Source organism: Acipenser ruthenus, chromosome 6 (genome assembly GCF_902713425.1).
Source record: "Acipenser ruthenus chromosome 6, fAciRut3.2 maternal haplotype, whole genome shotgun sequence".
Taxonomy (NCBI): Eukaryota; Metazoa; Chordata; class Actinopteri; order Acipenseriformes; family Acipenseridae; genus Acipenser; species Acipenser ruthenus.
The window spans coordinates 53,413,086-53,439,807 of NC_081194.1; the positions used below are offsets into that span (position 1 = coordinate 53,413,086).

Here is a 26,722-nt window from a genome sequence, read left to right on the forward strand (position 1 = left end):
TATTATTACTATTTTAAAGTTCTACTGATTACCTATAAGGCCTTGCGTGGGCTTGGACCTTCTTATCTTCAAGATCTGCTGACCCCATATGTCCCTGGTCTTTCCCTGAGAATGGAAAATGCTAATCTTCTGACAGTCCCTAAAATTTGTTTGAACTCTGTCGGAGCCAGGGCATTTAGTTATAATGCCCCTCGTCTTTGGAACTTGCTCCCGATTCATATCAGGAATGCTAGCACAATTTAATCTTTTAAATCCTGTTTGAAAACTTATTTGTTTGGGTCTGTTTATTTGTAGCTGGGTTATATATATAGGGCTTCTGTTTTTCTGTTATTAATTTCATTTTTCGGTGCTTATTTTTTAGCTATTTGAGTTTTATGTAAATTGTTTTTTCCGGGGCTTTCGCTTTTTATATAGTGTTTTCGGTTACTTTCCAAAATGCTTGGATGTTTTTTTCTGTCAAAGTATGTGTGTATATATATATATATATATATATATTTATATATTAGCTTTAGGACACAGGGAGTGGCACAGTTTGCATAAATATTGGCTAAAAATGTAACTACAATAGATGTTATGGTAAAAAATAAATCATATTTGGGAAGAAATGTATTTAATGTCCCATTAAAGAATACAATTAAAACATATGTGTCAATTGTCTGATAACCCAAAGGTCTTTAAAATGAAAAATTAGAAGAAGTTTTATGAAACTGCATGTTTGGAGATTAAATTATAGATTCTGTGGGTGAAGGTTATGGTGACCTATTTTTTCACTGTCTCACACCTGATTGGCTATTGAAGAACTATTGAAGGCAGTGTCTTTGAAACAACTTGATCAATTTTGTGCATCTTTTTGTTGGTACTTAAATCGTTAATTAAGGATCAATGTGAGAAAGGCTGCAGATGGAAAAGCGCTCTGGAGGTTGGTATTATTAGTTTGATTGACTAGTCAGTAAAGCGTTTTCTTCATACTCTTGATTGTAATTGTAATACATTACTACAGCACCCCATCATTTACAAAAACCTATAATTACTTGGTGATTTTAGACAGCTCACAAATAGAAAGATTTATTTCTGCTCTAACACACTGCCAGAATCACTGGTCTGCAGTGTTCACATGAAAACACACATATAAAAAGTATGACTTGCTAGTATGACATTTGGCAAACAAAAAATTGAAATTCTAACTCTAATTTAATTGGTAACACGAAGTGTTGCGGCTGTCGCAATAGTCGCAAACCAGTTGCAAACGAGTCGGAAGTCTAGGGTAAAATGTACTAAACATGCGCAATGCTGTTAACAACTTTTTAGGGAATGCTTTGCAGCAGCAGTTTTGCTTTGCGGTTCAACCTTAGATGAATATGTAATTATGGGCGTTTTCTCAAAAATGGGGTGGTGATAGTGCAAATGAAGGTTTTCAAATATTATAATGGGATGTACTAAAGCTGATGGACAGTACTGTCGCACTAAGTCGCCAGTACATACCTCGGCTCTCTGCAATAAACAGTGGCTGTCCAGCAAAACACAGCGCTCTGACAAACTCATTAACACAGTCATTCTGCGCTCTCTTTTATTAAAGCGTGTGTAGAAGCAGCATACATGGATTGCTTGTCTCTCAGTTCACTTTATTGTTTTAGTTTAATGTGTCGCTTATTTTTCAGTATGCTCTTTTATTGTCAGTGTGAACATGTACCTCAATGCATCAGTATTTGCAACGCTATGCATCCTCTGCCTCATCTGACCCACTTCTGCTATTCTTTTTTTTTGAATGTTCATAAACTGATTTACATTTTCTCCCCATTCCTCATCCACTAAAAATATTAGATTTTCATGTAAGTATTTCAATTTAGTTTTTGATCAAGCTAGTAGTTACTATGCCCAGCAATTGCCACAATAATCAGACTTTGATTGGCCAACATAATCAGGTGATAATGGGGTTGCGAAGTGACAGAAAACCACGTTTGAACGTTATTTAATCCTCTGACGTCTATGTCTGCTGTATCCTAAGGATACAGTATAGGGCTGCTTATTACAATGTTGGTGTCAAAATAAAATAGCATTGTAATCAAAATATTGTGTATTTCTTAGAAATTAGTACCGGGAAAATATTGAATGATAGGCAAAAATCGGGTATAAATCAGTAAAAACCGACATCCTGTTAAAAAAAAAAAAATCCTGTAATTTTTCGGTAAAATTCGGAATAAACCAGAAACGCGGAACACTATGAATGATTTTGAAAAGCTTTTTGATAGAAACACATGTTTTATTTGGGGGTGAAGGTGGGGGCCCCACTATAGAATCTGATGGGATTAAACTGCCTTTCATTATTTATTCAAAAAAATATCGCACGACTCTCGCAATGCTAAAGATCTCGCTAAGATGACGCAACAAATATTTAAATTAGTATATTGCGGCTCTCTTTATTAACATATTTTCTCTTAGCACATATGACAAAATGTATATTTTGCAAATTCTCGGAAGGAAAATGCCTTTTTTCATTTTAATGAAATTAGGTACAAATTAATTTGATTTATTTGGGTTATAATCCAATGTTGTTTCCATTTTTGCATATTTTATTAGCATAACGGTCAAGTCCCTGTTCGTAGTATTAAATCATTTGCAAATTGCTGTTAGCCTTAATATCTAGTTTATTGTAAGTTGTCCCAAAGAAATTCTGGACAACTATAATATTTTTTTTGTTTGTTTGTTTGTTCTATGTGTATATCAGCTGTTTTCATTCAAGAGTCTGTTTAGTATTTCCTGTTCTATAATGGTTAGCTGGATCTTCTACATAGTATTTGACATTATGTAGCCTTACAGTGTGTTGCAGTGTAAATTCCACATGTAGATTGTGTTAGGGTCCAATTTACTGTGGCATCTGACTCAACAAATAAGAGGCAGTTAGGTGCAGCATTGAGAAAAATAAAACATCTATTCTGATATTTGAATAGATGTTTTGAAGTCTGAATTCAGTCGCCAGATGCATGTCTTGACCTCTTTCACACTTATTGTCATGTGGTGATTATTATCATCCTGAAAGATGTTGCAATCTTCCTGGTAAAAAAGATACAACTTTATGCCAGTCATCCCCAGTCCAACTATTCTGCCACTAGATTTGTGCAATCCTGTTGGTTTCTGATTTTAGAAATGAGCAGTAAGCATGTGCCTCCTGTCTCCTGTCCTACCTCCTGTGCAAATGTGGCAAAATACAGCGGGGACAGAAATGACAGCTTCACACCACTAGTGGTCATTTTCAAACCAGCTCACTTCAGAAGTAGAGCTTTTAGGAGTCTTTTCAAAACAGACTTAGTGGTTAGCAGAAACAGCAATAGAGAACACATATAACATGACATTAAACAGGTTCGAAATTAAATAATATGAAAATGTAGGTGATGTGATGATCTCTTTTAGCTGTTTTGTGATAACTGTGGCGATCACAGACAGACAGAGCTTGCTTTGCTTCAAGTTTTCAAGGTTGCTGTCCTGTGAAACACAGTTAACATACGTTTATATACAGAACAGAATGTGTGATAAACGTCAATTGGAAACGTCAGTGTTCATGGAGTTTCACATGTTTTGTCCAATCCATGTATTATGCAGTATAAATATGTGTACTGTAAATATGTCTCATTGATTCGATTTCTAATACATACATGTTTTGCTACTTTCAGGGAAGAGAAGAGTGAGCAGCTGCTGGACTGTAGGCAAGAGTTGGAGCACATGGAGACAGAGCTGAAACGGATTCAGCAAGAGGTGTGCCTACTTGACAAATTAACTGATTTAACGATGACAATACATCAATACATGTAAACTGTAGATAATACATGTAAACTGTAGATAATACATCTACAGATTGCTGTCGTTAGCTTCTTTAACAACAGTCTGAATATTAAACTTTGTTTTATTTAAAATAACAGCAGACAAATACTGTTACTCACAAGTTTCTTTTCTTTTCACTTCACAAAATTGGGGCCTGTTGCCACATGTGAAGTGAAAAGCCATCCTTCGAGGTAAATTACATCACATTATTTATATCAAGTAAGATTCTGCGGTTGTTTAGCAATAGTAATTTTTAGAATCTCAGATAGCACCTTAAATGTGACCCTTTTTATTTACTGTTAATGTTTTTGATTGTTGTAGTTCTCTTGTGGTTTTATTTAAGGGGGAGGACATACAAATATGTTTTTGATGTAATGGAGTCACATTTTATTTCTGTTTCATTGCCAGAGCATGCTGTTGCTGGCAGATGCCCGTTCAGCCAGAGCGTATCGTGATGAGCTGGATGCTCTCAGAGAAAAGGCAATTAGAGTTGACAAGCTTGAAAGTGAAGTCGGCCGGTACAAAGAAAGATTACATGACATTGAATTTTATAAAGCCAGAGTTGAGGTATGTTAGGATGCAGGATGTTTTTTTTTATATATAAAAGGTACATTAAAACAATTACTAACAAATTGACAAACTTCAACAATGTCTAATTTGGTTATTATATAAAATAAATGACAACATTAATTTTTAAAGTAACATTCATAGATATATATATATACAGTGGTTTGCAGAAGTATTCACCCCCTACCAATAATGTCACATTTTGTTGAATTACAAATAATTTATGCACAGTCAAAGCTGTAGTGGTTAAACTTAACACTGTTATATGAGGAGGAGGTTAAATGTCAGCAAAACTTGCAAAGAAAATGCACAAAATGAAATTTACTGGTTGAATAAGTATTCAGCCCCTTAAGTCAGTACTTGGTTGAAGCACCGTTTGCAGCAATTACTGCTATGAGTCTTTTTGGATAGGTCTCTACTAGCTTTGCACAGTAGGATGGTGACATTTTTGCCCATTCTTCATGGGAAAATTGCTTCAGTTCTGATAAGTTTGTTGGGGATCGTCGATGGACTGCAATCTTCAAGTCTCGCCATACATTTTCGATTGGATTCAAGTCAGGACTTTGACTGGGCCACTCAAGAACATTAATTCTCTTCTTGTTAAACCACTCCAGTGTGGCTTTGTGCTTCGGGTCATTGTCCTGCTGAAATGTGAATTTCCTTCAGAGTCTTGGCTGACTCAGACAGGTTTTCCTCAAGGATTCGCCTGTACTTTGCACCATCCATTCTCCCTCTATCCTGACAAGCTTCCCAGTCCCTGCTGAAGAGAAGCATCCCCATAACATGATGCTGCCACCACCATGCTTGACAGTTGGGATGGTGTTGACTGGGTGATGGGTGATGTGCAGTGTTGGGCTTGGGCCAGACGTAATGCTTGGAACTTAGCCCGAAAAGTTCAATTTTTGTCTCGTCTGACCACAAAACCTTTTTCCATCATGCTTTTTCGCAAACTCTATACGTGCTTTAAGATTTTTCCAAATCAAAACAAGGAAATGTAAATAAATAAACATCTGAACAGACATCGGTTTACAACATACATATTTATAAAACTGAAACGATAGCAATACATTTTTAACTTTTCAACAGAAATCGGTTTATTATCAGATGCGCAAAAGCAACTGAACAACCTAGATAAATAAATGTACAAGAAAAGATTTTACAGAAGCGCACAGCACAACAAGTTATAAAAAAAGGCTAATTTTTTCTTTTTTCTTTTTTTTTCGACAAAAGGGTATTCCTTTACCTTGAGTCTAAGGCGGTTCACAATCAACACTGATAATGCGCTTTTCGACACCGCCTTTCTGCACAGGGCACAGCTGTCCGAAGATTTATTTTTATTGCACTTGCCAACCTGGCATTGACGTCTCTTGCAGCGCTCAGCGGGATTGCCAGCTTCAGCTGTGGGTACAGGCTTGGCAGTCTCCCTCTTCCAAATGCTTCTTGAGAAGTCCCTATGCTAACTGTAAAATGTATTCTGTCCTTGGTAAATTCTTCACCGTGCATTCTTTGTAAAGTACCCAGGAGTTGATGGCTGCTAAGTCCAATACATTGTAAAACACCTGAACAGGACACCATCGGGAGCCAGCTTTCACGGAATACGTCGGTGCCATCTGATCCAAAACATCAACTTCATATTTTGTTGCGTTGTAAAACTTCACTAGTCCCAATGCTAATTGACTGACCAAAATGGTGCATCTGGCAAGCAGGCGCCAGCCTTTGAAAAGGCTGATCGAAAAACAATAGACTGTGCATTAATTCACTCAGGCAGAGAGTAGAGACTAATCTAATTACAGCTAAACACATTGCAGACTGGTAAATAAAAATAATAAAGTAGAATACCGTTCTGTATAATCAAAATACAATTGTTTTCTGTGTGGCCGTCAATGTGATTGCTCCCGGGGCTTTTAAGTATAATGTAATATATCTCCTTTATTTCTGCATTCCCGCATTTCATGCTTTGTGAGAATATTTAATACATACGGACAGAAAGGTGCATGAACGCGCAGCCCCATATGTGTTACACAACTGGAGAAAATTACATTTTACAACCAAAAAACACCAAAATGACTGCAGCAGGGCTTCTAGTGTTAATGTTCCTCTATGTACTTTAGGAATTAAAGGAAGATAACCAGGTTCTATTGGAAACAAAGACCATGTTGGAGGATCAACTAGAAGGATCTCGAGCCCGTTCTGACAAACTGCATGAGCTAGAGAAAGAAAATCTACAAATAAAGGCAAAAATACATGATTTGGAGATGGTAAATACATTATATTTTGCATAATCAGATTGTATTTATTTGTAATAAAGCATTAAATAAACAAAGAATATGTTTATTCCTCAGGATCGTGATATTGACAGAAAGAAAATCAAGGATCTGTCAGAAGAAAACCTGGCACTGGAAATGGCTCAAAAACAGAGTATGGATGAATCATTGCACCTTGGCTGGGAATTAGAGCAGCTTTCCAAGACCACTGAGCACTCAGAAGGTAATCGGATTCGTTCTCATTAGCAGTCCTGTGAAGACCGTCAAAAGAAATACTGTTTACCGCCCTGTGGTGTACCTGTGTGGTAATTATCTCTGGCATCCAAACATAAACAGATTGGATTTTTTTTCTGATGGCTGATTGATTTTAGAGAAGTTGAATGCCTGATAGTGTTTTAATGAAGAATTGTTTAATGTAGACATAAAAATGTACTTATATTACACTTGAGGAAGTTTAAAACACGTTTTCTAATGCTATACAATATTTTGAATTTGAATGCATTCATATAGTACAAAGGTTATTCAATGATTGCTACTATTTCCAAGAGGACAAAAGTTTAGTTCTGTTAAATTGTACTAAATTTGTGTTATTATTTTTGCCAGCAATGTGGTTTATGTCAATAGCATATAAACATGAATGCATAATTCAGTGCCAGTTATCCTTTATCCGTTTTTCATTTTGTTTTCAGTGCCTCAAAAATCGTTGGGTCATGAAGTTAATGAATTGACTTCAAGCCGATTGCTTAAGCTGGAAATGGAAAACCAGAGTCTTTTAAAAACTGTTGAAAAACTTAGAATTACAACGGATCCTTCAGAAGATAGGAACTCGAGATTCCTGGAGAAAGAAAATCTGAGATTAAGCAAAAAGGTTGCTATCGAGCTTTCTGCGTATTCATTAGATTAGATTTGATCGCAGAAGAATTCTGTAATAAAACTGCAAAATTCAATGAGAATCCTTGTTATACTAGATTACTCTTGACCAATTACTGACCTAATGTACTGTATTCCATATGTGATAATTGCAGTGGAAAAGTGAACTGAATGGCAGTATAATTGCCAATATAAATCTATTGAATTTGTTTAGTTAGAAATAGTAAAGAACTAAAGCGTGAAAACAACTATTTATTTTTTATACAAAACAGTGCTTTCGCTAGCTGTACTGTATAGAGTATATGTTTTATCTTGGCTGTCACTTGCAAACAATTCACTTTTTGGGGAAAGCAGCTTAGTAATAATTAGTATGCTGCAAGTATTTTTTGTTTTCATCAGCCTTCTTTTTATAGCAGCCCTTGTCTTCTTAGGATGCAATCCATCTAGTGGAGTAAACAGCTGGAACTACAAATCAAATGCCTTCAACCACCACAGATTACCCTGTAGGGGTCCAGTGGATGCAGCTGAGAAGCTCAGTGTGTTTATTATTCAGACTTCAATCAGCACTTTTAAACCAGCCTCTCCCTAATTTTATCTGTCTGTGTATATTTATAGTTAATTACATATGCTCCTAGTCTAGTTTCCTGCATGATCCTTCCTTTAAACTGTTTTAACTTTTGCAGTTGGAAAAGCTTGAGAATGAAATGAGCATCGAGAAGCAAAGCCTGAGAAATATAGAAAATCTGAGCAACGATCTGATGAAAGAGAAAGCTCAACTTGAAAAGACCATTGAGACCCTTGGAGAAAACTCTGAAAGACAGGTACAAACCCACTATGGGGACATAATAAATCTTAATAATCTTAAAAATATATATTCATAGACATTTTTACAAATTAACCATTTCACTGCCACATTGTTTCAAGCAACAATACAGCTCTTATTCACATATTCAATTTATTTCATGTTTAGAAACCATTCAGTCTGATGTAACATTTCCCTTTGATCATACCCTGTAACAGGGTGATGTTACATACGTGGGTTGTCACTGAATAATACTGAATCAGACACAGAGCAGTGGGTGTTGACACGACGCACAGGCACGCAGATTTAATAAACAAAACAGACCCCGACGCTAGGGTAATCCTAGCGCCGGATTTAATAAAGAAAAGAACGCTAAAAATAAAATTTTGCCACACAAGGCGAGCACTAGCCTCACTAAAAGAGACGTCCCACTCCAGGAACCTACTACACTACAAAACCTCTTCATACTTGTTTGGGATCAAATCCCCTAAACTGACCTAGTGAAGTCCCGGCATCCTCCTGGCGACTCCGGCCTCTTTCTGACGGCCTCGGCTGGGCAATGCCTTCACGAGCACCGTCTTTGAGTGGTAGGGTTTCGTGTAGTAGTTCTCTCCATGGAGCGGACACTGTCATCGATGTAAACACAGCAAGCTTTCGCTCAGCGCCTGTCTGTATGGCTATGGCTGTGCAGTAGCTTTGAGCTGTGGCTTTTTGAGCTGTGGCTTTTTGAGCTGCACGTAGGCTCTCCGGGCACGCCCCCCAGCCAATCAGGACTTCCCGATCAGCTCAGCACTGGGCGAGCCTACCTGCTGAAATAGTTGCCTAGCAGTGCGTCTCCTGTTGCGCGTCCAAGCTGCTTCCATAAAGGCACACATGCACTCAAGAACCAGCGACAGGGTACACCCTGTCATATACGCCTTGGGGTGCTTTGTTTTTGTTTTCAAAAACTCCTATTTTTAGTTAATCACAAAAGCTATTTAACAGTAAACATATAAGTGACATATCACCAAAGACACCGAACACTATTTTAGCCAGGTATGATTGAGTATGAGTATTAGCTTGCTGGTACTGTAAGTGCATTGGTCCTTAACATCAATAGCCTTTTAATACTTTATGAATATAGCCCTATTTGATTACTTAAGAATGAATTTGATAATATTGGTTATGTTTTCAAGGTGAAAGTATTGGAGCAAGAAAATGAACACTTAAATCAAACCATATCCTCCCTAAGGCAACGTTCCCAAATAAGTGCAGAGGCAAGAGTAAAGGACATTGAAAAAGAGAACAAGATCCTGCATGAGTCAATTAAAGAGACTAGCAGCAAGCTAAACAAGATGGAGTTTGAAAGAAAACAGCTTCGAAAGGAGCTTGAACATTATAAAGAAAAGGGAGAAAGGGCTGAGGAGCTGGAGAAAGAGGTGCATCGCCTAGACAGGGAAAATGAACAGCTTCAGAAAAAAATTACAGGCCTAACTATCACCTGCGATAAAGTGGAGGCACTGGAGCAAGAAAACTTAAATTTAGAGGTTGAGAACAGAAAGTTAAAGAAGAAACTGGACAGCCTGAACAATCTCAGCTTTCAGTTAGAGACGCTGGAAAAAGAAAACACACAGCTTGACGAAGAAAATTTAGCTCTAAGAAGAACAGTAGAGTCATTAAAGTCATCCTGCATCAAGGTGGCACAGCTGGAACTGGAAAACAAAGAGCTGGAAAATGAAAAATGGCAGTTAAAGAAAAGCCTGGATCTGATGAAAGCATCTTCTAAGAAAACAGAACGCTTGGAGGTCAGCTGTCAAGGGCTCGATACAGAAAACCAATGGCTCCAAAAGGCACTGGAGAACAGCAACAAAAAGATCCAGCAACTTGAAAGTGAACTCCAGGATGTGGAGACTGAAAACCAAAGCTTGCAAAAAAGCCTGGAGGAGCTCAAAATTTCAAGCAAACGCTTAGAGCAGTTAGAAAAAGAGAATAAGATACTGGAGCAAGAAACTTTGCAGCTAGAAAAAGACAAAAAACAACTGGAGAAAGAGAACAAGAGGCTTCGACAGCAGGCTGAGATCAGAGACTTCACGCTTGATGAAAACAACCTGAGAATTATCAACCTGGAGAAAGATAATAAGTCACTCACTAAAGAAATGAATGTTTTCAAAGATTCATGTGGACGAGTCAAAGACCTTGAAAAGGAAAACAAAGAGCTTGTAAAACAGGCCACAATAGATAAAAAGACTCTAGTAACCTTAAGAGAGGTAATGTTTTTGCCCGATAAGTATAAGTGTAAAAGGAATGGGTCTACCATACAGTACAGTATTTGATTTAGTTCATTTAGAACATCAATTCTAGATGATAATACATTCTTGTGCGGCTCATTAGATGGACATTATGTAAAGCACAAATGTTTTTCACTTTATAATATTACTATTTTATTATTTAAATGCACACTGTAAAAGGTGTAAGTGGGCTTTTAAACATTAGGTGGCAAAACTAATGAATTAATTGATGTTTTAGGATCTGGTGAGTGAGAAACTGAAGACTCAACAAATGAATAATGATCTTGAAAAACTGACACATGAGCTGGAAAAAATAGGATTAAACAAAGAGAGACTCTTAGATGATGAACAAAGTACAGAAGACAGGTAAGATAATTACTGAAGATAACACATCTAACAAATCACCCTAGACGCCCTCTCCAAACTATCAGGTAAAGAAGGATGGGTTTCTGCTATTGGAAACAAAGAAGAGCCCTGTCTTTTACTGACATAGCCTTCAGAAAGAACATCTGGCATTCCATTTGTAATTGGCTTATAAACAATTTGTAATCATCTTTTTGGTGCCTTGGTCCTCCATTCATATGAAGTCATTATCTGGCTGATAAGACTGGACTGGGTTCACATTAGGTGTCATTTATAATGAACAGTAAACTCATCCTTAAAGTATATATATATATATATATATATATATATATATGTACAGACGTGATCAAATTTGTTGGTACCCCTCCACAAAAAACGAAGAATGCACAATTTTCTCTGAAATAACTTGAAACTGACAAAAGTAATTGGCATCCACCATTGTTTATTCCATATTTAGTAGAAATCAGACTTTGCTTTTGATTTTTTATTCAACATAATATTGTAAATAATAAAACAAATGAAAATGGCATGGACAAAAATGATGGGAACGCTAACCTAATATTTTGTTGCACAACCTTTAGAGGCAATCACTGCAATCAAACGTTTTCTGTAGCTCTCAATGAGACTTCTGCACCTGTTAACAGGTAGTTTGGCCCACTCTTCCTGAGCAAACTGCTCCAGCTGTCTCAGGTTTGATGGGTGCCTTCTCCAGACTGCAAGTTTCAGCTCTTTCCATAGATGTTCGATAGGATTCAGATCAGGACTCATAGAAGGCCACTTCAGAATAGTCCAATGTTTTGTTCTTATCCATTCTTGGGTGCTTTTTAGCTGTGTGTTTTGGGTCATTATCCTGTTGGAGGACCCATGACCTGCGACTGAGACAGAGCTTTCTGACACTGGGCAGTACGTTTCGCTCCAGAATGCCTTGATAGTCTTGAGATTTCATTGTGCCCTGCACAGATTCAAGGCACCCTGTGCCAGGCGCAGCAAAGCAGCCCCAAAACATAACCGAGCCTCCTCCATGTTTCACTGTAGGTATGGTGTTCTTTTCTTTGAAAGCTTCATTTTTTCGTCTGTGAACATAGAGCTGATGTGACTTGCCAAAAAGCTCCAGTTTTGACTCATCTGTCCAAAGGACATTCTCCCAGAAGGATTGTGGCTTGTCAATATGCATTTTAGCAAATTCCAGTCTGGCTTTTTTATGTTTTTCTTTCAAAAGTGGAGTCCTCCTGGGTCTTCTTCCATGGAGCCCACTTTCGCTCAAAAAGCGACGGATGGTGCGATCACAAACTGACATACCTTCACCTTGGAGTTCAGCTTGTATCTCTTTGGCAGTTATCCTTGGTTCTTTTTCTACCATTCGCACTATCCTTCTGTTCAATCTGGGGTCGACTTTCCTCTTGCGGCCGCGCCCAGGGAGGTTGGCTACAGTTCCATGGACCTTAAACTTCTTAATAATATTTGCAACTGTTGTCACAGGAACATCAAGCTGCTTGGAGATGGTCTTGTAGCCTTTACCTTTACCATGCTTGTCTATTATTTTCTTTCTGATCTCCTCAGACAACTCTCTCCTTTGCTTTCTCTGGTCCATGTTCAGTGTGGTGCACACAATGATACCAAACAGCACAGTGACTACTTTTCTCCATTTAAATAGGCTGAATGACTGATTACAAGATTGGAGACATGTGTGATACTAATTAAATAAACTAATTAGTTTGAAATATCACTATAATCCAATTATTTATTATCTTTTCTAAGGGGTACCAACAAATGTGTCCAGGCCATTTTAGAATGTCTTTGTAGAATAAGCAATAATTCATCTCTTTTCACAGCTTCTTTGCTTTATTCTATGACATACCAAAGGCATGCAAGTATACATGATAAAATAGCTTTTAATTTCATCACTTTTCAGGAGGAATGAAGCATTATTTCAATGAGCTGTAAGGGTACCAACAAATTTGAGCACGTCTGTATATATATATATATATATATATATACACCACCCACTCGATATATCGCGGGTGTCGGGGTCCACTATAAATCCACTATATATCGAGGGCCGCGATATAGCGAGAGACCCATAGAAAAACGAATAGGCTGACAAATACTGTACAACCACTCCCTTGTTTTATTGTGGGCATCAGGGTCCAATATAAATCCTCTACGCAACACGCTTTTTCGTATAAAAAGCATCACCGCTTTAATTAGTACTGCGGAGGGTAATTGCTTCTCAATAACTTAAGTCTCCAATTAATTTAATGAATTCCTCTCCTTTCTCAAATGCCCAAACCGCTGCATTGAAAGAATCCATTCCCAACATAGGAGGCTTGTTGCTAGGAGCTGACATCACTGCCCTGTGACTTTTGCTAGTGCATTGCTTAAAAAAAAAAGCTTCAGCAAGTAGATATTTAATTTGTTTTGTGTTATTGTGCAATGCATGTGTATATGATAGCAGTACGATATTAATGCTTTGTTTTTAATTGTTCTGTATATTTTTGTTTGTGATGTGCAGTACAAAATAAAACGAACAGTAATTATAAGTGAAATTGTCTATGTATAGTGCAGCTACGGTATGCGCAGTTAGACTGTAAAAATGGGGAGCCAACTCCAGGACCGCGATATATCCAATTCTGCAGTATAGCGAGGGCCGATATAATGAGGGGTGGGTGTATATATATATAATCACAGTTAAAATAATTGAATACTTTTCTAATATTTCTTGAAAGGAACATTTTTGTGATTTTAAAATAAATTTCACAACTAATTGAGATCATTATTTTTTTTTTTTTTTGCTGCAATATCATAACAGTAGATATAAGCTGCTGGAGTCCAAACTTGAGTCCACATTGAAAAAGTCTCTTGACATAAAATTAGAAAAGATTGCTGCCCTTGAAGCCCGCTTGCAGGAATCTTCAAACCTGAACCAGCAGCTTCGCCAGGAACTCAAAACCGTAAGTTCTTAAACATAATGCATGCTTCAGTCACTGTAGACAGAGGGAATTTGGACTTAAGCATTGGATGAGATCATTGTGCCTGAAAAGGGGATTATTGAAGTTATAATATTACTAACATAAATATGCTGAACAGTGTTAGAATTAAGCATCTATAAAATGTATACTTGTTCTCATACAAACCTTTATTGTTTATTATAATAAAGTAGTTGAGTATTGTGGAAATATATATAGCAGTTGGGTCACCAGAGAACCCAAGTCAGTGTCTGAGGGTTAAAATAAAATAATTTTTTAGGAGTCAATTCCTGGTGATTCTTCACATAAAAAGCAAACTTAAATAGAATTTCATCAAAATTGCTACTTTTATCATCAGTAGTATTTATTTTGTCATTTCTTTTTTGTTGTTTGTCTTGAAAATATATCTATAGATAATACACTAAAATTGATGCATGCAGGAAATTAAACATTCATTTGGTGCACAAACAAATGCAAAGAAAACAAAACCTCCCTAACCTCCCCACTGCCGCTAAGCCGGTCAGCTCGGGTCTCCGTCCTATGCTGTTATGCACTATACACTGGGGTGGCCAAGGTTCCCCTTCTAATCACACACGTTCCCTCGGATAAGTAACCATTTATTTGATATATTATTTTCTTTCTCTAGGCTGGCTGTCTTCCTCAGCCGTGTTTGCCTATTTTGTTCTCTCTCTCCAACCACTGGCGTTCCTGCCTGGTCTATGTTTACACTGGCCTTCTCAGCCAGCGTCTCTGGGTATTCCCAATCACGGCCACCTGAATGCATAACCAAGCGCAGTACTTATGGGCCAAGCAATCCCCCAAGGCCCGCCTCTCAGACACTCAGAGAGGGGGAAAGACAACACACCCTCTTCCCCACCTCTCTGTGTCATCGCCATGACTGACAGGCGAATCATACGAGGCTGCTGCCCTCTTCCTGCAGAACCACGCATGTGCCAGACAGTCAGCACAGACCTCCCCTGTTACAGCATTACTTTAGCAGCAATTTATTATATTAATTTGTAAAGCAGTTTTCAGAATGTGCTGGCTATAGTTTAGAACATCAATCACTCAGTACCCCACTTACTGCAGTGGTCATTGGACTACCATTCACACATTTTGAATAGGTGTGTGAGCATTAATTTGGAGTACTCAAATATGTTTTTATTTGAAATTCACACTTATTTACCATATTCCTTCAAATTTAAGACGCAGCCCAAATTTCCCAACCTCAATTTGAGGAAAAAATAAAACATCAAATAAATATGCATTTACAAAAAAACAACCTCAATTACGCATATAAGAGCCATTTATACAAAGGAATGCTAATTATTTTGCTATAAAATGCTACAAACTCGTCTGTTAGGCATATTGGTGAAGCATATTGATTATTGTTCAATGAACATGCCTGTATCCACAGTGAATCCATCCTAGTAATCCACCTCTGAGTTGGAGGAGTTTTCTTTATTACTTGACATCGCCCAGACTCCCGCTTCTTTGAAAATGGTTGCCTCTAGTCATGGATGATTCGAGGTCAGGAAGTAACTTTCTTTTTTTCGTCTTTTCACGTTCCTGTTTGTGCACTTGGACAGTCTTTTAATACACGATCACTATTCTCAAATTTAAGACCCAGGCCATTTTTGAGAAGAAAAAATTGGTTTGTGCGTCTTAAAATTCGGAGGAATACGGCATATATTAAATGTATGTCATACCATCTCATACTGCACATGAGACGCACATTTAAATTACATGGAAGTTATGTATGTAAGTCTTTCTGTTTGTTTAGGTTAAAAAGAACTATGAAGCACTTAAGCAGAGAGAGGAAGAGGAACGTATGATGCAGAGCTCTCCACCCAGAGCGGGTGAAGAAACCCAGACTGTCAGTAAATGGGAGGAGAGTCACGAAGCCACTCGGGAGCTTCTAAAGGTCAAAGACAGGCTAATTGAGGTGGAAAGGAATGTGAGTTCTGTTTAGTATCCCTTTAAAATCTGCACAGTAATGTATTTAATACAGTTTTTAGCTTGTCAGTTTCTAATGATATCATATATTTATTGTATGTTTCAGTTGTGCCTAAATAGTATTTGAAACTTTAGCTAATATTGTTTTGTTATTCAAGTGCAATTTCTAAAAAAAGAGAAAGTTTTAAAATTCCATACTGGCTTTTATAAATAAAGCTGTGTATCAGTATCCTCATTTGCATATGGACCATTGCACTCATGTCTATCATATTACATAAAATGTAAGATATGTCAAATTATAAAGTTGCTAAATATTTGGTCGTTCAGGTTGTTTCTAAAGCTTTTAATATATATATATATTTTTCTCTTTTATTTGAAAGAATGCTACGCTCCAAGCAGAAAAACAGGCCCTGCGGACACAGCTAAAACAGTTGGAGAGCCAGAGTGATAATCTACTGGCACAGATCCTAGCACTCCAGAGACAAACAGCCACTTTACAAGAGCATAACACTACATTACAGACACAGAGTGCTAAACTGCAGGTTATTCATCTCTACTCAATTGCTATTCTATGAACCCATGGTAACAAGTACTCACAGAAGTACATCTGGCCTCATTTATCAAGATCTTTTTTGTGTGTGTGTGAAGAAAACAATTGTTACTAGTATCAAACAATGGCTTAGACCAGTGGTTTTCAAACTTTTTCAAAAACTGTACCCCTTCTGTCTGAAGATTTCAGCTCAAGTACCCCTTTACAATTTTTGCTGTACTGAATGGTAACACAGTTAATAAAAGGCAGAATAATCCGATTTACAAAAAAAAAAAAGTCTTTGGATGCACTTTGGATGATACTGTTATATATGATACTGTTAAAAAAAAGAGAAAAAGACCATTATTTTGCATTTCTGAATACCCCCTATCACCCTTAGATGTACCCCCGGTTGAAAAACCCTGACTTAGACATACAATACTTTTGATTTGTAACATTAATAGTTTTAGTCTGCTGTCACAAACATTGGTGCAAACTGCATTCAGTAACATTTTATTTTCAGTGGAATAAATACATATTTAATTAACCATTTGCTGAAGTTTTGTTACATGTTCACAAACAGTCAATAGATATGCCATGCTTGTGTGTACCAATCATTAGACTGCCATTTGAGCTCATATTTCATATGTATGTTGAATATGCTTTTTAAGTTGTTTCCTGCTCCAGTAAAAGACATACATGGACTGGTATGTAGCGTTACCGGTATTATTCTAATATGGTATTAGTAGCTTTACATAGCAGTCTTTGTATGTCTTTCATTACTGGAGCAGGAAACAACCAAGTCTCAGAAAACATACTCGGTGTACATATAAAATATGAGCTGTGGTGGCAGTCTAATGACAGATACACACATGCACAGCATGCCTACTGACCGTTTATTAACACAGAACAAAACTTCAGCAAATGGATAATTGCATATTCAGGGGTGTGCAATTTTTGAAAAAACTTCCTGTCCAAAGGACAAAATGCTAGAAAAATCTACTTGTCCTTAAAATCTACTTGCCCCCTCCCTGTCACAAAACACCCACAAAAAAGTAGAATATAAAGTGTAGGATTTTGGTTTTATTTAAACAGTAAACACAATCAAACAATTAGTGATTAACAGGGTCGGATCTAGCCTTGCAGCTTGACGGGTTCACTAAATTCTTCAAGATAAAACAAAAGGTTCCAGGGGCTCCCGAGTGGCGCATCCAGTAAAAGCACTCGCTAGAGTGCAGGATGCGCTCTATAGCCTGGACGTCGCCGGTTCGAGTCCAGGCTATTCCACAGCCGACCGTGGACGGGAGCTCCAGGGGGCGGCGCTCAATTGGCCAAGCGTCGTCCGGGGGGAGGGAGGGTTAGGTCGGCCAGGGTGTCCTCGGCTCACCGCGCACCAGCGACCCCTGTAGTCTGGCCGGGCGCCTGCGGGCTTGCCTGTAAGCTGCCCAGAGCTGCGTTGTCCTCCGACGCTGTAGCTCTGGGGCGGCTGCATGGTGAGTCTGCAGAGTGTAAAGAAGCGGGCGGCTGACGGCACACGCTTCGGAGGACAGCGTGTGTTCATCTTCGCCCCTCCCGAGTCAGCGCAGAGGTGGTAGCGGTGAGCTGAGCCTAAAAAATAATTGGGCATTTCAAATTGGGGAGAAAATAATAAAAACTAATTGGCAGCGACTAAATTAAAAAAAAAAAAAAAAAAAAGGTTCCTTGTGACCCCACCTCACCTCAACAAATGTATAACATACTTTAAGGAAATGTTCCTTTCAGTGCAGTTTTTTTTTGCCTTCTAAACAGTAAACGTAACTTTTTTTTTAACATCCCAACAAGTACACGCTTGACCACAAAGTAGACTCAGAAATATGTTTATAAATTACCTAGCGACTATGGTGGGGTTTTTGTAACTTTACTTTCATTTAAATGTCAGGTTCATGTATTAAGAAAGCAGTATAATTAATTTGCTAATGTACAAAAAAACCTAAATAATACCTTAAGTTTAAAAGATTAGTCCGTACCTTGCCAAAGGCTCTCTTGGCATATATTTCTGGGTTTCTTTGTAGATCAGATAGAAGATCAGCTTTTTCCACAGATAGGGGTGGGACGTAAACACTTTTTAAAAATGTTTGTGTGTGGGTGCTGGACTTCCCCAATTCAGTTTTCAGAAACTTGCGTGGCTCTCTAGAAATATACCCGGAGTGTCTTTCCAGCAACAGAACGAACATAGGAAAAATAAATAAATAAAAACTACTTGTCCGACGGGCACACAAATCTTCTTGTCCCGGGCATCAAGCGCTATGAATTCAACACCCCTGCATATTCATTAAATACTTACTTATGCCACTCAAAATAAAGTGTGACCCTGCATTCTGGACTAAATACCTTAATAAATTGGTCCCCTTGTTTCTAAAAATATATATTATTACTGTTTTGTTTTTATAAAAAGAGAACATTACTGAACTTGGCTATGCCTCTATTATAATGTAGTTTTGGGAACTCATACTGTACTAAAGAAAAACAATATTGTGGTTCTGTTTTACATACAGAGTGTAGCTCCCTCTGCTGTCTTTCAGTGGTAATGATTCATAAATCATATTTAAGCCAATTGTTGAAAAAACCTCTCATGCATCCTGGTTCTACTGTTTTTTTGTTTTTTTTTTTACTTTAGATTTGTTCCATATGTTCTGTGCATGGGATTGGTCGATTTATCATACTTGATTGATTATTTGCTGTAAATAATAAAAGCTAAGTCTACCGGGCTATACTATACATTTTGTTAGATACAAAACAAGCACAGAAGGAAGCTAGATTTTCTATAACATTTTCACAGGTAACATGTTCTGCTGATCATTTCAGGTGTTTGAATGAAAGGTATCCAGTTAAAAGTGTTGATATTGGTTTGAAAAGACTGCATCATTATTCCTAATCTAATTTAGTTTTTTTTAATTCAATATCCACAGGTGGAGAATTCAACTCTAAACTCACAAAGTGCATCACTGATGACCCAGAACTCGCAACTTCAGTTTCAGCACTCCACCATTGAAAGTGATAATGAATCCCTAATCAAAGAAAAAGAAGAGCTAAAATCCATGTATGACTTGCTGGTAAAAGATCACGAGAAACTAGCGGCCCTCCATGAACACCAGGCAGCAGAGTATGAATCTCTCATCAATAAACATGGCAGCCTTAAATCAGTCCACAAAAACCTAGAAGTGGAGCACAAGGACCTTGCGGACAGGTATTATATGCTAGCAATTCAATATCGGTGGCTCATTACTACATTTTTAAAGATATGTCACAAATACAGATGACATCAATTAGGTTTTCATTTTCAAGTGTCTGTTAATCCTAAAATGAGCTTTAGGGTATAATTGATTCTTTAAAAAAATGATATGGTTGAGTAATTTGAATATTTTGTGACCTAGTGCAATTATTAATTTTTTCTTATTAAAAATCAAAGTTAACAGAGTCTAAGCCTGTCTTGTAATACCTTTTGGTCCCATTGGATGTTTGTTGTTTTTTTTTCACTGTCTTATTTTTTTTATTTTGCGAAATTGAAAATTACAAAAAATAGCTTTAGAAAAGGGTCATATTGATATTTTGATAAAATATAAGTTTCTGAGTGAATAATGTAATAGGACAGTAATTTCTGCTGTGTAACATGAAAATAATATGGAGTGTATCCTTTGAGCACTAAAATTGCAATTTTAAGTAGCAAAACATGCTAAACTAACTAAAATATTTCCTTGAAAAAAAGTATTCCTTATTCTTTATTGAAAAGCCTATTGTTATTAACATAGCCCACACGTCCATAGGTACAATCACCTACTCAAGCAAAAGGCCCAATTGGAAGAGCTGGAGAAGGTCTTGAAAGCAGAGCAGGAGAAAATGCTCTTAGAAAAGAAGAGCCATGAAACTACAGCTGCAGAGTATCAGAACCTGCGAGATGAAAATGACAAGTATTGAAAATAAACATGTTCTGTAATTCTAAAATCTATTTCTGTATGTTTATGTGGTATTTTATATTTACAGCTGCCCATTGCGTGATTTTTAGGGCTGTCAATTAACCGCAGATAACTTCTGTAATTAACGTGTTAATTTTTGGGGAGATTAATTTTTTTAATGCACATTAATCTCTCCTGTCTTGTCCCTCTTAGCATACCATAATTCATTTCCTGCTGCACCATTTTAGTGCATGCCAGGACTGAATGAGTGTAGTCATCGTTTGAATATAAAATTAGTCACGGAACCGCATTATGTAGCAAAGCACTCAAACTGAAGGACTTGTGAATGGGACGTTTATTTATTTTTTTAAACTTTCTGACGGTACATAGGATAGACTTGTATCTACTGTCAAAGTGAGTTCCAGTATCACAGAAGTGTATCTAGTCTGCTATACAACCTGCGTGCTAAACATGCTTTCACTTCTCAAAATACACTCTAGTAGTTTTTCTGCTACAGGCATCAACAGTAGAACAACAAATGAAACCCGTCAGTTTCGACAGAGTACTCTTTTATATATTCAGGATCACTGCAAACCCATGAATCAAGTTCAGTACGATACTATGCTGTTGGATAGCTACCGACTGCAGTACCGTTGACATTGTAGCTTTGTTTTATTTCAATACCAACATTTATTTTAAAATTATATTATTTACAATTATGGGGGATATAACCATTACTCAGTGAATGTTTTGTTTATTTAGGTAATTTCAAGTTATTAATAAAAGAGCATTTTAAATTATTATTATTATTATTATTATTATTATTATCTAAACGGCAGTGAAAAACATCAGTTTATGAGTAAAGGAAACTGATCTTTGTAAATGCAGTAAAGTGAGTAATACACTGACTCCATTGGGATTTAGCAGTTGGTTCAAACAATTTAACAACAATGCTGGATTGTAAATAAATATAAAACTATAAATGATGATAATAATATTAATATTAATAATAGCATCAGTAATAAAACAAACTTAAATGAGATGGATACAGTAATTGTGTAAATTAAATATGCGATTAAAACCAAGATTAACTGAGATTCATTTTTTAAATCTCATCGCAATTATTTATTTATTTTTTTTATCGCCCTAGTGATTTTATAATATTTGTGGTGGTTTTAACATACCCTTCTTGAGCTTTTAAATCTGGCTGGTATAAGGCTTTAGAATAATTAGGAGTGCTTTTCATAAACAGTCAGGAAAAGGAACCCTGGCTCTGCTTTGTAAAGAACAGGATCCTCTTACAAAAAAAAATGTGTTATTATGCAGTACCAGGAAAATGGTATGCACAACAGCTCTAAAGCAGTAAGAGTTAAAGTGCCAAAAAACAAAGCAGATCCTGATTCGAAAATCTTGGCAGAATACTTTTTCTAAACCCAACCCTAATCTCTGCTCATTTTACGCTCTTTAAAAGGCTACAAAGAGCGAGACAGGAGTAAATGCACTGTATTTAAATGTAAATTGTTGTAATCATACTATTTGCATGCACCATCTGGGAAATACATACTATATGATTTTTTGCTGAAAAGTATGTTCCATGCTGTATTGATGTAATCCTTTGTTACAATTGTCTTGATCTTTGAAGGCTGAATCACACATATTGCCAATTACTGAAAGAGAATGAAGGACTGCAGGCTGACCACAAGAATATCAAAGGTTTACTGAATAGCGCAACGCTTGAGCAAACCCGACTGGAAGCAGAATTTTCCAAGTTAAAGGAACAGTATCAGCAGCTAGATATTACATACACCAAACTGAACAATCAGTGTGAGGTATTGTGGGTGTTTTTTAATTAATGGGCTTCATATGTGAATTATTAAATGTTTGTTTTAATTTTATGCAGGAATTATGGGAGTAGTTCATATCAATATGAAACTTTATTGTAAACAGTGTTAAAGGACTACTAATTAAGGTGAAATACATTTTCTTACCACTGTTTAGCACTAGTATTAATCAAGATTATTTGATTGTATTTTTGTACTTCAATTTGGAATCCGCATGTTTTTTAAAGACAACACTATAGCTGAAAAGCTGATGCTGCTTCCTGTTGCCGTACATAATCACGTGTTGTAGTTCAAACTCACTCCAATTGTATCGCTATAATCAGATTATGTGACCTACAGAAAAGGTACCAGGATCGAGCAGTTTATCTATAGCACTTTATTTGAAATACTGAATAAAAGTGAAACAACAAAAGTCATGGCACAAAAAGAGGTGGATTTTAAATCAATGGTTAGCACGCCTTCAATGTGATTTATTTCTGGATCGTTAATGATAATGATTAAAGATTGAATTGAAACTGGTCCTGACTGGTAATAGGGTTGTATTGAAACGCTTTAGTTTTATCTGTGTTTTAGCATAAAATATCTTTAAAATTGAATTTTGTTTAAAAAAAAAAAATTAAAAAAAACACTCTTCAGACTATGCTTAATTTGTGTCTGATTTAATTTTATTATTATCCTGTTTAAAGAAAGAACACAATATCTGCATTTATTTATAAATAATTATTTTAATTTCTTCACAGTTGCTGAGTCAGCTAAAGGGAAATCTGGAAGAAGAAAACAGACATCTGTTAGATCAAATCCAGACTCTGATGCTTCAGAATAGAACCCTGCTGGAGCAAACTATGGAAAGCAAGGATCTGTTCCATGTCGAACAGAGACAGTACATGTACGTAGAAAGTAATACCAGTAATTACCATCACTTTGTTTTGGTAGGACACCCTGCTCTATCAGTCAGATTTGTTTTTCAATACATGTGAAAGACACCTTGAATTAGCGGCCATTTGCCTTAAACTTCCACAAATGCTTTGTCCCTTTGGTGGTCAGTTTATTAAAGTTTCACAGTATTGAGCTCCCGAGTGGCGCATCCGGTAAAGGCGCTCCGCGTGGAGTGCAGGATGCGCCCTATAGCCTGGACATCACTGGTTGGAGTCCTGGCTATTCCGTTTCGACCGTGGACGGGAGCTCCCAGGGGGCGGCGCACAATTGGCCGAGCGCCGCCCGGCTGGGGGGGGGGAGGCGTAGTTCTGAGGTGGCTGCATGGGGAACTTGCAGTGTGTAAAGAAACGGGGGGCTAATGGCACATGCTTCGGAGGACAGCGTGTGTTCATCTCCTGGGTGGTAGCAGTGAGCTGAGCCTAAAAATAACTGGACATTCTAAATTGGGAGAAAATAATAAAAATAATTGGCGACAACTACATTTAAAAAAAAAAAAAAAAAAATTGAGATTTCACAGTATTTACAAGTTGTACAGGTTTGTAGTGCTTGGGGTTGAATTTCTCACATACATTCTAGAGTGTATTCAAATAAAAAGATTTTAATTGTAGTCCAATATTGAGGCAGTATATGTTTTTTCAGAGACAAGCTGAATGAGCTCAGGAGGCAGAAGGAGAAGCTGGAAGAGAAGATCATGGACCAGTACAAATTTTATGACCCTTCTCCTCCAAGGAGGTAATTATACATAATACTGTACATTCAAATATAGTGAATATGGACTGTGTAGAGAAATTGTTTATACTTTTGTTTTGCACACACATGTCATAATTTAAAATCTCAAGATATTTGCAAAACAAGATTTGATTTGCTATATGTATTTTAGTTGTATCATTCATGTGCTACATCAACACCCATAGTCATAGCCATAGTCAACAATTATTTAACTGCCAGTTTAAGATCTCTGGCAGGATAAGCTCCACAGTGTGCTGACTGAATGTCATAAAGGACGCAGATGTGTGTTTTGATAAGCATAATTTCTCTAAATGTACAATTCTTCTAATGGAGCTGTGACATGTTTTATTCCAGAAGGGGTAACTGGATCACCCTGAAGATGAAAAAATTGATAAAACCCAAAAACCGTGAACGTATTAAGTCTCTGACACTCACTCCGTCACAGTCTGAATCAAGTGACGGCTTCCTGAACTTACCCCAGCAAGACAGTCAGGATAGCTCCTCGGTGGGATCTGGCTCCAATTCCCTTGATGACAGCCTGTCTTTTGGGAATAAGAAGAGCAGCCGTGAGTATTAGCAGGAAGTGGGCTTTAGAAGTATTTTATGAGTTATGGAACAATTCCCAGCTAACCAGAAACAAATAATGAAGTGGAAATGTCCTCATTCTGATTATTTGTTCATGCTGCTCAAATACATGTATTGTCCTCTGCTATGTCGATAGAATTCTTTCTGTGTTTTTGTTATTGGAATAAATTAGGATTCAACATGTTCATCTGCATACACTGAATAGTATGTAAATAACAGTGTAGAAGTACTCTATGTGGGTGGCAGTTCAAATCTGAAGTGGAAAAGCTGATAAATACCAATCTTACTTTTTGTATGTGAACGAGTTGTGATTCATCATTGTTAAGATGTCCTCTGTATTAAAAGGTGCAATCCACTCGTCATGTTTTAAAGGTGGCATATACCTCTTAGCTGTTTAAAGATTCATACCTCACTGAACAAAAAGCCCTTTAGTAATATGCGATACTGAATTTTGCGCAATGTAAACATTTGGTTAAAGTTTTTTATATTGTTTTTTTATTAAAACAGTATAGGACAGTGATGGCTTTTCCATTCTAGTTTAATAAAAAAAAATATTTATCAAGCTATTGTAGTAAACCAGGGAGTCCTGGAGTATTCACTCCCCGTAGCAAAAAAGCTCAGAAGCAGAAGAAGACGACAGGGACTAGAGTTTTTTTTATGAGAAACACCCTGGAGGGACCGTGAAAACATGCAAACGTCTTTGAATAAATCCATTACCACTGACCACATTACCTATTGAAGTGATCACTTGAATGAAGCACTAGCCTGACCCTCCAAATGATCCCTAACACCAAGTAAAGGAACTGGGGCTTAAACAATATAAATAAACCCATTTGTAGCTGTTGATGATACACTGTCACTCACAAATCCTCAGCATGCTTGTGAGCCAGCAGATGCCAATTACTACTAATGTCTTTGGAAACAATACTGTTAAACATAACGCACTCTATCCCTCACCCTATGACTCACATTTTTTTGCCACTAGCAGAATCCATTGGTGGGCGGTAGCAAGCCCCCATTTCACCTATTCTCAGGACCCAACATGGAAGTCAATTCTCTCCTTCCACAGATACACGTCTAAAGGGAAGGCTGGTTTGCTACAATATATTGTATTTTGAACAATAAAACATGATCTGCACTTTATAAAAAAATACTACATTTTACACCAAAATATAACTCTTTGCTTTCCCGTTCAAATGCACCATTTAATATCTGTTGCATCCGTCCTGTCTTGTGAAATGTTTTGTAGAGGAGTTTCATCCACTGTTACTTGCACCTCTCACAATCATTCCACTGAGCAGTGTGTTTGTGGTAGTTAAGCATGAACAGCTGAAACTGCACTGGTTTCTGTCCCTAGTTTCAGCATTTGTTAACTTCCATCTGTTTTCTCCTCCCTCTTTTCTATATTTTCATTTCCCTATTTCCGTTTTGCTACATGCTATGACATAAAAGTGGCTGCAGTGAAAAGGTTGCCCTTTATGAGGAACAGACCGAAGGAAAAAGACAAAATGAAGGCCATCTACCGTCGTTCCATGTGTAAGAATTTCTGATAGTTTAGCTACCTTCTAGTGGCTGCACTGATTTTCTTTACTAATTTATACTAACGTCTCCTGGATCTCTGTCTTCACTGTCTATGGTGCTAGCTGGCCTGGTGAATTTATAATATGGAAATAAGATGGCACCATCTATTTGAAAAATTATGCAATATTTGGGACACATTAAACAAAAAGTATTACCAAGTAAAATCTAAATCTCCTTATTAAATAAAGGACACCCATAATATTATGTACCCCTTAACTTGGGCAAATGTAGTTATATCATGCACAGTAACTTATATTTTGTAATACAGTCAACTCTCGATTATCTGGGGTAATAGAAGAGAGGGATGCCCCACATAAAACAAAAACACAGAAAATGCAAAACCTATACAAACTTCATAGTTTCTCAAAGTATGTCATCAGTCATCCTTGATTTTTTCATTGATTTCCACGTAGACAAACCGCTTGAAGAATCGGAGGTACTCACGTATAAAATCAACTCCCTTCTTCTTTTTTAAATCCAGAACAATCTGTTCACCGATTCCATATTCCACTGACTGTTGTTTTACAGTATTGTACTACCTTTTCCAGCTTCTCAACTATTTAACCTGTATTTTTTTTGCAAGCATGGTTAATCCACAACCTGAATAATCTGCACATGGATAATTGAGAGTTGACTGTATTACAAAGTGTATATACAGTAGAAGTAAAGATACATTGTTGGACATAAAGATGTGTTAATTACTAATGCTTTAAAAATA

General features: G+C 37.0%; 1 protein-coding gene across 10 annotated transcripts in view; it reads left to right on the forward strand.

Moving 5' to 3' along the window:
- Nucleotides 1-26,722, forward strand: part of LOC117410688 (girdin-like) — a 93,475-nt gene that overhangs the window by 52,171 nt on the left and 14,582 nt on the right. For 5 of the 10 annotated variants that reach the window (XR_009328910.1, XM_034017418.3, XM_034017420.3 and 2 more), the window contains 18 exons: nt 3,669-3,750; nt 4,225-4,383; nt 6,495-6,641; nt 6,726-6,870; nt 7,337-7,515; nt 8,201-8,338; nt 9,495-10,565; nt 10,825-10,952; nt 13,759-13,900; nt 15,699-15,872; nt 16,252-16,413; nt 19,349-19,626; nt 20,204-20,347; nt 21,975-22,161; nt 22,914-23,059; nt 23,749-23,841; nt 24,193-24,404; nt 25,876-25,959. Coding sequence is in view for 9 of the 10 variants with exons in the window: in XM_034017418.3 (XP_033873309.3) it covers nt 3,669-3,750; nt 4,225-4,383; nt 6,495-6,641; nt 6,726-6,870; nt 7,337-7,515; nt 8,201-8,338; nt 9,495-10,565; nt 10,825-10,952; nt 13,759-13,900; nt 15,699-15,872; nt 16,252-16,413; nt 19,349-19,626; nt 20,204-20,347; nt 21,975-22,161; nt 22,914-23,059; nt 23,749-23,841; nt 24,193-24,404; nt 25,876-25,959 (3,671 nt within the window). In the remaining variant the exon portion in view is untranslated. The remainder of the gene's footprint in view (nt 1-3,668; nt 3,751-4,224; nt 4,384-6,494; nt 6,642-6,725; nt 6,871-7,336; nt 7,516-8,200; nt 8,339-9,494; nt 10,566-10,824; nt 10,953-13,758; nt 13,901-15,698; nt 15,873-16,251; nt 16,414-19,348; nt 19,627-20,203; nt 20,348-21,974; nt 22,162-22,913; nt 23,060-23,748; nt 23,842-24,192; nt 24,405-25,875; nt 25,960-26,722) is intronic. The other 5 variants (XM_059025497.1, XM_034017419.3, XM_034017427.3 and 2 more) reach the window with 2 other exon arrangements.